The sequence below is a fragment of the Trichomycterus rosablanca genome, chromosome 15, assembly GCF_030014385.1.
Source record: "Trichomycterus rosablanca isolate fTriRos1 chromosome 15, fTriRos1.hap1, whole genome shotgun sequence".
Lineage (NCBI taxonomy): Eukaryota > Metazoa > Chordata > Actinopteri > Siluriformes > Trichomycteridae > Trichomycterus > Trichomycterus rosablanca.
This window is the reverse complement of record NC_086002.1, coordinates 3983965-3998024: the sequence shown is the minus strand read 5'-3', so window position 1 is coordinate 3998024 and position 14060 is coordinate 3983965. Positions and strand designations below refer to the sequence as shown.

The following is a 14060-nucleotide window of genomic DNA, read 5'->3' as shown; positions in this document are numbered from 1 at the left end:
ACCCTCCTAAAACATAGTTCTAGTTAATATATTTAGTCTAAATATACTCCAAATTTTCCCAGTCATGCCATGTTATGGACTGATGTTCTATCCAGCGTGTATTCCAGACTCGTGTTCCAGGGACAATCTTCCATACACACTTTGACCCTGATCAAGGTGAAGTGGTAAAAGAAAATGAATGAATTTGTCCCCTGTCCCCTTTTGCTCTTTGACCTGTGTGTTGAATTAAAACAGCAGGGGCATCACTTCATTGGTCAGCTTTAAGAGGTAACATCTGTCCTCTTGATCCTCACAAATACAAGTGTCCTTTAGCCCACATGCACAAACAAATGACCCAGAGGTCGAACGTGACACTTAATCATCAGTTATAAAGCAGTTATAAGCCCTGACTTGCTCAACACACATGAACCTGCTGCGAGTCTATATGAAAACACATGCTCACCCACTGAAACACGCTCACAGTGGCTTACCACAGGGCGTATCCGCTACTGCCTTGACTATAATAACAACATAAAAGCACTGCTTACATTGCACCCATTACAAGTGGGCATTATTCTGAGGGTGTCTTTAATTCACCGTCATTACATGCCTGACCATGTGTGCATGTGGCTTCTGCCCGTGGTATGTTGGCTGTCTGTAGCCCAGCATTGACTGTGTATAGCACAGCGACATGCAATTCCTCTTTTAATAGGATGCAGAATTTTGATTTCTATTTCCACACTGGGAGAGTGGCATGCTAACCTATAATGGTAAATTAATATAAGCTCTATTTTAATAGAGTCAAGAGCTAATCTTTGCTGGTTATATAATAGACTAGCATAAGTAACACATTTAACTCTATGAGCTTTCGGTGGGTTCTGTCTTAATTTTAATTTGTAGATGCAGTGATGAACTTTTTAACTGAGCTGCGAAAGACAGATTACAAATTACTTCTTTCTGTTTTTATGTGCATTTTACCTACTGTCACAATTCATTTAGAATTAGGCTTGCATAAAATGAGATGTCTTTCCATTAAAATACCTTACAAATAGTTTGTTGGTATGAAAACAGCATTATTCCAGGGTAAGAGAGTTGGTGACTTTGCCTTTCTGTCTCTCAGGAAAGTTTACTGTGTGTAAGGGGCAACATCATGTGTGTAATTTTCTAGGCAGGTTTATTTCAGTTAACTCATAGGCTTTGCCTGTTTTACAAAAGACAATTCACTGTCTTATTCAGTGTGTGCAATTATCCAATTTTGCAATGTTAATAAATTACAACTCAAATTTGACTTCTTAATTACCCAGACTTTTTTTATTACATCAATTTCCAAAAAAAACCTAATTTTTTTACAAACTATAAACTATACATTTAGAACCAATAGTTAAATTAACATTTATTTATCACTTATTCTATTTTTTCCAGTTAGATTGGGACATTGGGGCATGCCATATATACATACAGACACACACACACACACACACACACACACACACATAGATGGATAGATAGATAGATAGATAGATAGATAGATAGATAGATAGATAGATAGATAGAACACTGATGGCCAATGTCAGTTAATGACCAAATTTAACATCATTTATCTGTTTTGTAAATAACTGTTTTTAAATTTGCTCAACATTTGCCAAAATTATGAACAAAGTTACAGACGTCCATTTTTTTGACTCACAATGTATATGTAAATGCATATGGGCGGCACGGTGGCTAAGTAGATAGCACTGTCGCCTCACAGCAAGAAGGTCCTGGGTTCTATCCCCAGGTGGGGCGGTCCAGGTCCTTTCTGTGTGGAGTTTGCATTTTCTCCCTGTGTCTGCGTGGGTTTACTCCGGGTGCTCCGGTTTCCTCCCACAGTCCAAAGACGTGCAAGTGAGGTGAATTGGAGATACAAAATTGTCCAGGACTGTGTTTGATATAATCTTGTGAACTGATGAATCTTGTGTGTAATGAGTAACTACCGTTCCTGTCATGAATGTAACCAAAAATGTAAAACATGACGTTAAAATCCTAATAAACAAACAAACAAATGTAAATGCATACGTGATCCACCGTGACCCTGACCAGCATGAAGTGGTTGGTAAAATAAACGAATAAATAATTGTATATGCATGTGTTTAAATGTTTTGTTCTTGTGGGTACAAACGCTGTCCATTTTAGTTAAAGAGGAATAACTGGAACGGGCTGTATTTATATGTTTAGGAGAGAGCAGTAGAACCGCCCATGTGTTGGTGTCATTGTTTATTTATCCAATCAGAGTACAGGAGGACGCTTGGTGACTCCGCCCATGAGAGGTTCGCTGTAACGCGCAGTGTTTGTGTGTATGTGTGTGTGTGCGTGTGTGTGTGCGTGCGCTGCTCGAGCGGCCAGAGAACAGAGCGTTCACACGGCTTGAGACGAGTCCGAGTCCGGAAAGGAACCTATCCTACTTTTCCGAAAAAGGGGGGAAAAAGCCGGGCTGCGAGCATGGCGGTCGAAGAAGAAGGTCTTCGAGTTTTCCAGAGCGTCAAAATAAAAATAGGTAAGCGGCGACCGGCCAGACGGGTCTATTTCTAGCTAACCTAACGGCTCTGCTCTAACGGCTCGAGCGCGAGCACTTTTCCATATTCTAATTCAAATCACACGCTCGCGCAGCCTCCACTCACATGTACTGGACTGAGTTCCGTTAGAAAAGCGTCCAGTAGGGCTGGGCGGTATATCGGTACGTTCGGTATACCGTCTATAATTCCTCATACCGTATGGATACCGCCGTACCGCAACATAGTTAACACAGCAGTGCGTTAATACATCCAGAATGGTGAAGTGTGAAGCGATAATTGGGCAGGATATGTGGACTGCACGTCCAGATGGAAGAACATGTCCATGTGCTGGGTGTTTAGTTTGTAATGGAGATGTTCATTATGCATCTCACTTGGTTTCATCATTGGACGAACAGAACAATGTAGTAAAATGCCTAAAAAACTATGATTTTTCTTCCATTTGGATATTCCACATTTAGATAGATAGATAAATAGATACTTTATTGATCCCGAAGGAAATTAAAGCCCCAGTAATATAATACAACAAATAATTAACAGTACAAAACAAAAACAAAAGCAAACAGAAAAACTAGAACTGAGTATTTCTTGTAATTTACATATACATAAAATGAATAACTGGTAACTGTAATGATGCATGAGGTATAGTTTGAGTGTAAAGACTGAATAGTAATTAAATTATTAAATAGTAAAGTGACATGTGACAACATTGCACAATGAGGCCAGTATAGCCATATATATGCATACACATATATACCCATATACATACATACGATATACGCATGCAAATACATACACATATATACTCATATATACTCATGTACACATGTGCAAATACACACACACACACACACACACACACACACACACACACACATAAATATGGGGACCAGTGATAGCTCAGTGGTTAAGGTACTGGACTAGTAAACAGAAGGTTGCCGGTTCAAGCCCCGCCACCACCAAGTTGCCACTGTTGGGTCCTTAACCCTCAATTGCTCATCGTGTTCCGCTCATTGTGTAAGTCGCTTTGGATAAAAGCGTCTGCTAAATGCTGAAAATGTAAATATATACACATATACATACGTTTGCACATGCACGTGCATACAAGTACGTACACACATGGCTACATGTAGAATAATGCTTATTCAAAGCATTCCTGAGTCAAAAACCACATTCAGAGAAACACTGCCAGGTTTATAGTCCTAATTCTCTTTTTTACATTTCCCAAATCAGAGCTGTAGGTGTCTGTTATAACAGATACTGATCCATTACTGACATCCACAGTAGAGCTGTCATCATATCAGATCCTGGTAGTCAGTACCAATACTGGAAACTGTTATTCCATAAAAAAGAATGAACCGTTCCTTTAAGAATGAACCATATTAGTTAATTGTTAATGAGTTAATACACATATATTGCATCGGTCATGTAGTTAACACAAGTATTTCAACTATCAAAGTATTTCCAGATGTGACTTGTAACAGTTAATGTTTAAGGGCATTGTGGTTTTGTGGTTACTACTTAGTAAAATTAAATTTAATTTAAAAGTTAGTTAGTGATAAGGTGTAGGTGAAATGTATTTTAATTGGCTTCTTATCTCTCAAGGTAAGAAAATAATTGAATTAAACATAGACATAAGATACCTGCACAGAGATTTAGAAGAAGGAAATTACAATACTGGAGCTCAGTTGTGGCGTTTTTCTTTTTCGATCTTATATCAGTTAGATGTTAGAATGTAATACTGATTTAACGCTATTCTACAGATTTAGATTTTGACTTAAAAACAAGCTGATAGCTTTGATTTTTCTACATCACATAATGAAACCGATTTTCTACCATCAAATTACAGTATGCAAAGTGTTAAAGATTGTTGGTGGCGTGCGTTGTGACAGTTATTGTACCAACATCACACATGTTTACAATATGAAATGCATCAGTGATTCAGATTTACCCTGACACTGATCCAGCGCTTTCAGTCAGTGTTGGACACAGTCAGTCTCAGTTTTAGCTTTAATTCTGTTTAATATGAGATAGATCACTAATCCATGCTTTCATTTTACCATTTCTTGTCAAGTCTTCTGAGACTTTAGAGTCAGCCCATGCAGAGTGCATAACACAAGCCGCCCACCAGGATGAATCTGATCTTTGTGTGAACAATACCACAAAAGCAAACACCGCTAAGCCACGTGTTTTGCTCCGTGCATGACATCAAGCATCGAAACAGCTCTCATTTCCTTTCTTGCAAGATTTATGGTTGACTACATAACTTGCAGTGGATATAAAAACTCTACACACCCCTGTTACAATGGCGTTAATTTCCACCTTTAATGGGAGCTATAATCTGTACAATTCAAATTAAAACAAACAGGATTTATTTAGACTGGAAAAATAAGAATGAAAAACTTAAATAATGTGGTTGCGTAAGTCTTCACACCCTCTTGTTATTGGGGTGACGTGACTGCTTTCAGAATGAGCCAACCACATTCAGACTCATGTTTTGCCATCACGTAAAGTGACTCTGATTAACCCAGTGTAAAGTTCAGCTGTTCCGGCAGGATTTTCCTGACATTTACAGCAGAAGTCGTGGTTCACAGAGAGCCTACAAATTATCAAAGGGATCTTGTCGTTGAAAGCTGTCAGTCAGGAGAAGGGTAACATTTCCAGGGCATTGCAAATACCGTGGAACACAGTGAGGACGGCCATCAACAAGCAGATAAAATACGGCACAACAGTGACATTACCAAGAACTGGACGTCCCCCTAAAACTTAAAAGACAAGAAGAAAACTGGTCCGGGAGGCTGCCAAGAGGCCTACAGCAACGTTAAAAAAAACTGCAGGAATTTTACACCAGTACTGGTTGCGTACTACATGTGACAGCTCCTGTATTCTTCTGTGGGGTCACAACGAAAGGAAGAAAAGGTTCTGAAATGTATCTTTTGTCACTGTCAGGGCATATTGACTGGACAAGCCATTTAAATCTTTTATTTATTAGTGAAATACAGTTAGTTTTGTAGTTTATACAGGGGCTGGACAAAATAACAGAAACAACAACGAGAAAGAAGCCAGGGTTTGAAGTGTCTAAATCATAGTAAAAAACAACTACCTAGCAGGTTCTAAACAACATACTAAAGAGCCCTAACAACATGGACTAGGATATACCTCTCTGTGCCCATAAAATAGGGCTAGTTTGACTGCACCTATTACAGATTACACGGAACAGTGGTCTCTTTTCAAGGTCAGGAAGAAAACCCTGTAAACTGTCACTTTAATGTTATAACCACAGAAATACGCCTGCCACGTATAGAGGCTGCTGGATTATGAACGGGTTTCAGTGTCCACAGCCGAGCAAGTTCTATAGGCTCCAACAAACCTGTGGAAATACTTTTGAAAACCCACAACAAACTCACGCAAGAACTTCAAATGAAAATTGTGTGTTTCAATCATTCAGCCCCGTGCTACCAAAACATACATGTTCTTTGTCTGAGTGTAAACATTTGACTGCGTAATGATCAGGTTTGACTGAAAAAGTCACAAAATCGTTTGTGTTGTGTCAAGAACATTATTTGCATAATAGGAAGTGAGCATCATCTGTGACTAAAATGGTGTTGCCTGGGTTTGGCGTTATGGCGCAGGTGTTAGGCTACACCCTTTCTCATGTGTGACTTCTTTACATGCTACACATGCAACATTGTTTTCAAACAACAGCAAATTGCCAGCTGAATAATATTTGGATTTGCTTATTGTTAGTTAAAGAAAACCAGGAAAGCACAACTTGATATATTTCCATGTGCACTATTATTCAACCCCCAGCCTTGGTGGAACTCTAATAACCGATTTTGTTAGTGTTAACAAGCTTCTAACACCTCTTGTGAAATTCTTGTGTAAAAGCTTCCAGCTAAGGTTTGATGACTTTTGTGTTGCAACTGCTTTCTTTCAATCCCACCAAAGATGTTGTATAGGATTTAAATGTATTTGAGTCCATGATGCTAGTCACACAGTCTAGATTACCAGTTCCTGCAGCAGCGAAACAGAGTGTGAAGTAAAGATAAAACCCAATATGCAGGATCCTTGACCAAAATAGAATAATAATACTGTAGCCACGAACCAAAAAGCAGAATGATGAAAGTAATACTATCAAATGTATTAAAAGTATTCAAAGAAAGTGCACAAAAAACACCCGCAACCCATAGTGGAGATAATGGGCAAAAAATTAATGCAATCAGAATAAAAGCCAGCTATTCGGTACACTGATGTCTGACAACCAAGTTGTTGGAAGAAAAATCCAGTAAAAATGTCTAAAAATGACTGCGGCGCCCACCATTAGCCGAACTGGATGGGCGAGTAGCCTCCAGAGATGGCATCTTTTTTGAGCGGAGCCCTACAGATGGATCCACACTGCATGCAGATTGAGACTGTGGGTTATCATTCACTGGTGGACTGAGTAGCTGCATGTTTATGATTCAGCTTTTGTCCTTTGTCTAATTTAAAAGTTGTGTGTTTTGCTGGTGGCTTAAGTGCGCGCATGACCATCTGAGTTTTCTGACATATTCTGGGTGAGTGTGTGGACTCGCCTGTCCGCTTCGAGCTGTGGATTTTAACCTTGACCATTTTGACCGCCTGTATTTTGTTAGTAGTTTCCTCCTTTTCATTTCTGGCTCTCTAGCCAGAGTTTTGTTTTGCCTTGATAAAGCATCCTGCATATTGGGTTTGTATATTACTTCCTTACAGATGCAGGGCTTCACCTGGACAACCTGCCGCATTACATGCAACATTCAGTGAATGAACAACAGAAAGAGGAATATTTTGTGAGATTTTCATATTAAAATTCAGGTAGTTTTAAAAAGTTTACAGATTTTTGAGGTCTATTATTCAATCTTTAGAAGAGTTAGAATTTTTGACAGTAGCAGCACAGAAGATTGTGATCAACGATTGTCTCTCACTTTTTCAGGCTGCCAGGAAAAGAAGGGTGGTCAATAATTTTGCTACGTATACAGAGTTCTTGACCTTGTTTCCTGAGGGAGCTTTCGTCTAGGGGGTCTTTCAGCTTTTAGGAACTTCTGGTAGGGAGGCGAGGGAGGAAACAGGAAAGTTCACTGAATCACTTCCTGATTGGCCAAACAAACTACAAAGCAGCTCGGAGCAGCTTGTTTGCTGTGTTCATGGGTTTAAATGGATCTAATGCAAACCAGATGGAGGCATGAATTGACATTCATACTGACAGTCCAACATCGTGCTGCTGTTTTCTTATTCAGCTGATTTAACAAAGTCTTCAGTCCTCATTAGCTTTAAAGACTGTAAAGTCAGCTTCAAGGAGTGGAGGGCCGAGGGTGTTTATTTATGCGAGGACTGACCGGTCAAATGCAAGAATTAAATGATTCCCACTTTAGGAGAAATGTGGTATTTTAAGCTGTGGAGGTTTTGTCAGATTCCACATGGCCTTCCTGGCAGCTGGTCAGCAGTGTTTCCCCAGGACCTCCAAGGGTTGCTGAAACACAAAGGAAACGTTCAGGAGGGGCACACAGGAGGGTTGTGTTCCAAATTTCTGATAATTCCAAAGTCAGCTGTGCATGTATGCCATGCTGTGTTCATTTACATTTAAATTAGGCTCATATAAGAAACGTTTTTTTCCCTTTTTTTTATCCATGTTTGAGACCAGCACCCAGTGTTCAGCTCCCAGTGCTTGTGCTGTTTGGCCATTTCCTCTTCCAGACATAGCCAATCCTGTCTGTGTGGACGCCTGACCGCACCGCCGAGAATCGATCCCCGGATCTCAGCGTGGGTGCGCTAGCATGTTTTACCGCCGCTCCACCCGAGCAATCTTTTGTCTTTTGTTACTCCAGACCTGTGCTAATGGGGGAAACAGTTCTTGCTTAATCACTGAAGTTTAAATGCATGGAAATCACCAAACTCTGCTGGACCCACTTGTCAGCGCGCTCTCAGTGCCGGTCCCAAGCCCGGATAGAAATAGAGGGTTGTGTCAAGAAGGGCACCCGGTGTAAAAATTGTGCAAAGTCTGGTATTCGGACAAGATCCACCGTGGCAACTTCATATATACAACAGCAGCTAAAAAATATTGTTAATACTATTATTGTTATTATGTAGTTATTACTATAACGGTTCATCTGCTGTAGAAATCAGCAGGGGGCATGAGTTACAGAATCATGCCTATCCAGCGGGGGCATGAAGGTGCAGATGATCCATTTTACTGGTTCTTTTAACTTACAGTACCTTTCATTTTCACTCTTTCCCTTTTCAGTCCACTTTTTGTGCTGTGGGCTGCAGATGTGCTATAAAAAATGCTACTTGCTTCAATGGGATTTCCAATGAGGCAATGTAGCCTCATGCTATCTTGAATGTATATTTATGGAATAAAGCAGCTCTGGCTTACTCATAATATCACAGAAGTTATTAAGTAACATAAGGTCATGCCTATTTTAAAAGTTTAATATTGTTCACATGGCAAAGCTTTTAGCACTTAAAAAAACCTGACTGGAGATATCTAATGTCAGCTAAACTAAACAGAAGTACACGCTACCTGCTTTTGATAGACAGTGTTATTTAGCCAAAGTATCACCCCACATACAAAAAGCTGCATCCTTCGTCTATCAGATCATTTTCTTTATCAACTAAAGCATTTATCTTATTACTGTTGCGTTTGTTATTGCTACACACAGCCGTCATGATTTTCATAAGCAATCTCAAAGTGAAAAACACACCTCGAACAAGCTGACAACATGTGAAACTCTAAACATGTGTTAGATGATGTGTTTAACCTGCTTTCAAGCTAAACAGTAGTTATATCGCATGTTATTAACAAATAAATCATGAGTAGCCACTTGCTACATAGCAAGTTTCACAGGCGCAACCCAGCCTAATGTGTTTCGCCAACAATAACATTCCACAGAACTACAGTTTATACCATATAACTGTTATGTAACTGTATACTGTATTTAGCATAATGTGCTCTTAATGTCGGAAGCAGTTCAAACACACATCCATCCCCCATTTCAGTACAAAGTAATTTGTCTAATTAATGGAAGATTAACACGTTTCTGAATTTTCAATGGCATGTGATGTCCAGTGATTGATGTTTAGTTTCTCACTATTGGGAATATAAACATTATTTTTCAGTGTGTTGATAAATGATTAGGAATATACAAGCAATTGTAGCACCTAAAGTATTTATTTATTAGGATTTTAACGTCATGTTTTACACTTTGGTTACATTCATGACAAGTTTAATGTCAAACACAGTCACAGACAATTTTGTGTCTCCAGTTCACCTCACTTGCATGTTTTTGTACTGTGGGAGGAAACCGGAGCTCCCGGAGGAAACCCATGCAGACTCCACACAGAAAGGACCCGGACCGCCCCACCTGGGAATCAAACCCAGGACCATCTCGCTGTGAGGCCACAGTGCTACCCACTGAGCCACTGTGCCGCCCTGAAGTGAAACAGTCTAGTATCTCTTTTTACTGAACATTTAATAGGTGAGCAAATACCGAAACAATGCAAATAATGTAATTGTGACTGGGCTTCTTTAACAAGCAAGATTTCTAATATTTTTTTTTATCACAGAATTTGATTGAATGGCATAAGAATCAGAATGAAATGCACATTTGCAGAATGAACTTTAGTTTATCTAAAAGTTACACAGACTCTTAATGAACTCAAGTAGAACATGTTCTTCATAGATGAACTTTTAAATCTGCTGTCTGCTGCAGATTAATATGAGAGTGAGTCGATCATATTAACCCTCTAGATTCTACAGTGTACAGTGACATTGCAGGTTAGGAAACTGGCATCAATAAGTACCAAGTAAATATGACTAAAAAAACCCAAAAATGACTGTACAGTGCCAGTCTGAGTCAAAAGAAAACTCGATTCGATAAATCTGTACAATGCAAAGTCAGATAAATGAAAGTGTAAGGGGAAGAACACGAGTTCCTTCAGTCTGGTCGTGTGGTTTGAAGAGTTATTTCTGTTCTTAAACCTCAAGCAGAAATGAAAATCTTTTTTTCCCAGCAGCCGTCCGGAATGCCGTAAATGAAGACCTTCCCTGTATAACGAAACAGTTCTCAGATGTGTGTTGCTGTTGCACCAGGGCTTCTGGATGCAATCATTTGCTCATTTGCACAGAAAGACATGATTTTGCAGTCTAAACTGCGTGCTGGCTTCATGCAGGCTTTCTGGAGGTTCAGTCCACCGTGTCAGCACAAAAGCATTAAGAACAGCGTCCGATAAATTCCAAAAGCTGCAGCATGAATTAGCGGGTGATGTGATGGTCAAAAGCTTCATATCCACAACGTTACACGTGCAAATCTGTTTCAAAATACTGTGGTACCACCCAAACTGACAAAACGAATGTAGTCCAAACTGTCCCACATTATGTGCACGTCATCTGTATGAGGGCTGGGAGGTTCAGATCGGCCATAGATTAAAATATGCAACCTGCCGATGTTTTGTTTAGTAAGGCACAATTACCTAAGTTTAAACATGGAATGGTCAAGAGGACTTAGTACAAGTGTAGTCAGTCCTCGACCAGGTTTTGCGTAAGCTCAAAACTTCTGTTAGTACATAAATACAACATGCAGATGAACGTGTTTATTTATACGTTTGGTGGGAGCTCAGGTGGTGCAGTGGTCTATTATGCTAGCCCACCTCAGATGCCACCGGGCATCTACAAAGACACGATTGGCTATTTCTACGGAAAAGTGAGATGGCCTTGGATCGGGCATCCTGTTCAGGGTTTGCTACCTTATTGCGCCCTGTATTGCACCTTAATTCTGTGGAAACTGGACCCACCGCAACCCTGATTAGGATAAAGTGGTGGTAAGTTGAAATGAAAATTACATTTATGAATATTTCTGACTGCAAAGGACAATACAATAAGTAAAAAGTTGTAAATAGTTTTAATTTTAAGGTCAAAAGTTATATAATAATATGTATATTTGTATATTAGAATAATAAGAGTATATTAAAGAAGAATAGAACACCTTTATTTGTCATATATACATGTACAGGTGTAAAGTACAATGAAATTCTTTTTCCGAATATCCCAGTTTGTCTGGAAACTGGGGTCAGACTGCAGGGTCAGCCATAGTCTGGCGTCCCTGGATCAGACAGTTTTAAGGGCCTTGCTCAAGGGCCCTATGGTGGCTTCATAGCAGAGCCTGGATTTAAATGGACAATCTTCTGATTATCAACCCAAAGCTCTTCCCACTAGACTACCACTGTCGCTGTTTCAGATATTTTGTCCAGCCCACGTTCTGTATTCTGCTCTGTGCAGGTACTGAGACACTGTGAAATTTTATGAATGAACTGGGTGGATCAGTTTCTGCAGACATGCTAGCTGTTACCAGAGAACATGACCCCCCCACACCGCCCCCCCAGGATCCAGTCATTGGGTTTCACCCTATCAGCTCTGTAAAGAAATGCAGTCTGAAACACGAGAGCTGCTTCCTGTTTTGATCCTTTAAGTTGTTAATGGTAATTTGGGCTTGCATGATGTCTTACTCAGGTGCTGTTCCCTCGAGGACTTTCCTCGTTTACCCAGGAGAGGTTTCATTCAGGTCAATTCCATCTGTGTTAGGAATACAGTAACAATCATGAAGAAATAAAAAAGCATTTGTTAGTGCTGCTCGGCAAAAGTTTCGTTTCAATTTCTTTTCATCAACTGCTTTATCTTGGTCAGGGCTGTGGCGGGTCCGGTGTCACCGGGAAACATTGGCTGCAAGGTGCCAACTCATTGCAGGGATCCCCCCACAGACACAGCCCTAGACGCCAGGTCAGCTGACAGCACCGCTGAGGGAGGATACAAAATTTAATTGGTTGAATTTAAATAATTCGTCGTTCCGTGACCTCGTTCAGGCCACAGTGGTTGAAATAATTTCTTGGCTATATTTGGGCATCTCGTCTCTGCCCCTCACACGTCTGCACGAAGCCGAACAGCCTGACAGGAAGTCTTGCACATTTTCCTGTCCTCAGTGGCCCGTAAACGAACAATAACGAACGAGCAGGACACTGTCAGCCAGCTGCCACGGATCCCTTCAGCGCTTCTTAGACACAAGTCATCTCCGTGACCCATGTGGTCTTTAGCTGGAGCTGAGAGTGGTTATTATCAAGCAGATTAAAGAGCGCTGGGGGACGGTGCCCACGGACTGAGCTGTCCTAATGATGGATGCTCCCCCCCCTCCGCAAATGCCCCCAGGCACCAGAGCAGAACAAAGCGTCCATGTGTGTCAAGTGTCCGTCCCCTTGTGTCGTGCACTGTGGTATTAATAGCGGTTGGTAATGGCACTAGCATTAGCGTTAACCGTAATCTTGTTGGTTCTTTGCTTAAATGTTTGTAGCATGGTTAGCTTTGGGATAATTCAGTCTCATCAGCTAACCGTTTATTGCATCGTTCAGATCCTGTCACTTGCCACTTCTTGTCGAAATCTTCTGCCTGTTTGGCCGGAGAACTTGACTGTTCAGGCCCTCTGAGCTACATCTTGGACACAGCCTGAAATTCCTTTTGTATTATCTCATTTCCTCCTGCAGTTTTTTTTTCTCTTTCTCTCTTGCAGGCACTTTCTTTGGACTGCTTTCATGCCACCCCCTCCCTCTTAATGATCATTCCTCCACATCATAACTGTCCTGTCCTACCATCCCAGTCCGGCCCTCTTGTCCTCCTCCTACCACGCGCTCACAGTCGGCTTTGGGATTTTCCAGCCTCGGCTGGGGTTGGCTTGTCTAAAAACTATAAAAGGGCAAAAAGGAAACGTGTGATCTGGAAATGTGGGGATCTATTTTTTCTGTTGCATGTTTGTGTTTACACTTTGCATAAAGGCTGATAGTCAGATATCTTTCTTGTCGTGGCAGCCTGCTTGTGCGTGCAGACCAAGTTAATACAATGAGCGTGATCCGAATCCAAATCAAACCGTCACAGCAGAGAAAAAGTTTCCTGATTCATTTTAGCTACAAATGTCATTTTCTCCTCCTTTTCTTGTGTTCTCTCACCACTGTCGCAACCCCTGCTGCAACTGTCGTGTCCTCCTACACATTTCTGTTTTTCGTCTTGTGCCTGTTTTCCTCCCCCGACAAGTCGCGGCTCCTGCCAGTTGTTTGTTTAACAACACAGACCAATACAAAACATCCAAAATTCTGTTTCTTGAGTCCTTTCTTCTTTTCCACCTCTTGCTCTGCCTTGTCACTTCAATTTATCTGCAATTTTTATGATCACAAAGCTTTTTTTTACTTTCAGTTGCTGATTGTTCTGTGTTCTGTGTGAGAACTTAAATACACTTTCGGATTTTTATACCGTACCTATAAACAGAGGGAAAACAAGCGTTCAGCAGCTATATAAAAAATCAGGCCAAAATTCTTTCACAGCGACGTGATGGACGGATTTCCGTGATTTTAAGACTGCTTTGGTTGTAGTTGTTGAACGGAAATAGCTGCATCTTAAACATTCCTGTCGGCACAAATACATAATCTACTGTACATAATATGATGAAAAGATGAAGGACAGTCGCAGAAACGCGTGTTGAT

At 40.6% G+C, this 14060-nt stretch overlaps 1 protein-coding gene across 1 annotated transcript in view; it reads left to right on the top strand.

Moving 5' to 3' along the window:
- The first annotated feature begins 2383 nt into the window (after positions 1 to 2383).
- Positions 2384 to 14060, top strand: part of rasa3 (RAS p21 protein activator 3) — a 50701-nt gene continuing 39024 nt past the window's right edge. The window contains exon 1 of the mRNA XM_063009624.1: positions 2384 to 2512. Coding sequence (XP_062865694.1) covers positions 2458 to 2512 — 55 coding nt within the window. The 5' untranslated portion in view covers positions 2384 to 2457. The remainder of the gene's footprint in view (positions 2513 to 14060) is intronic.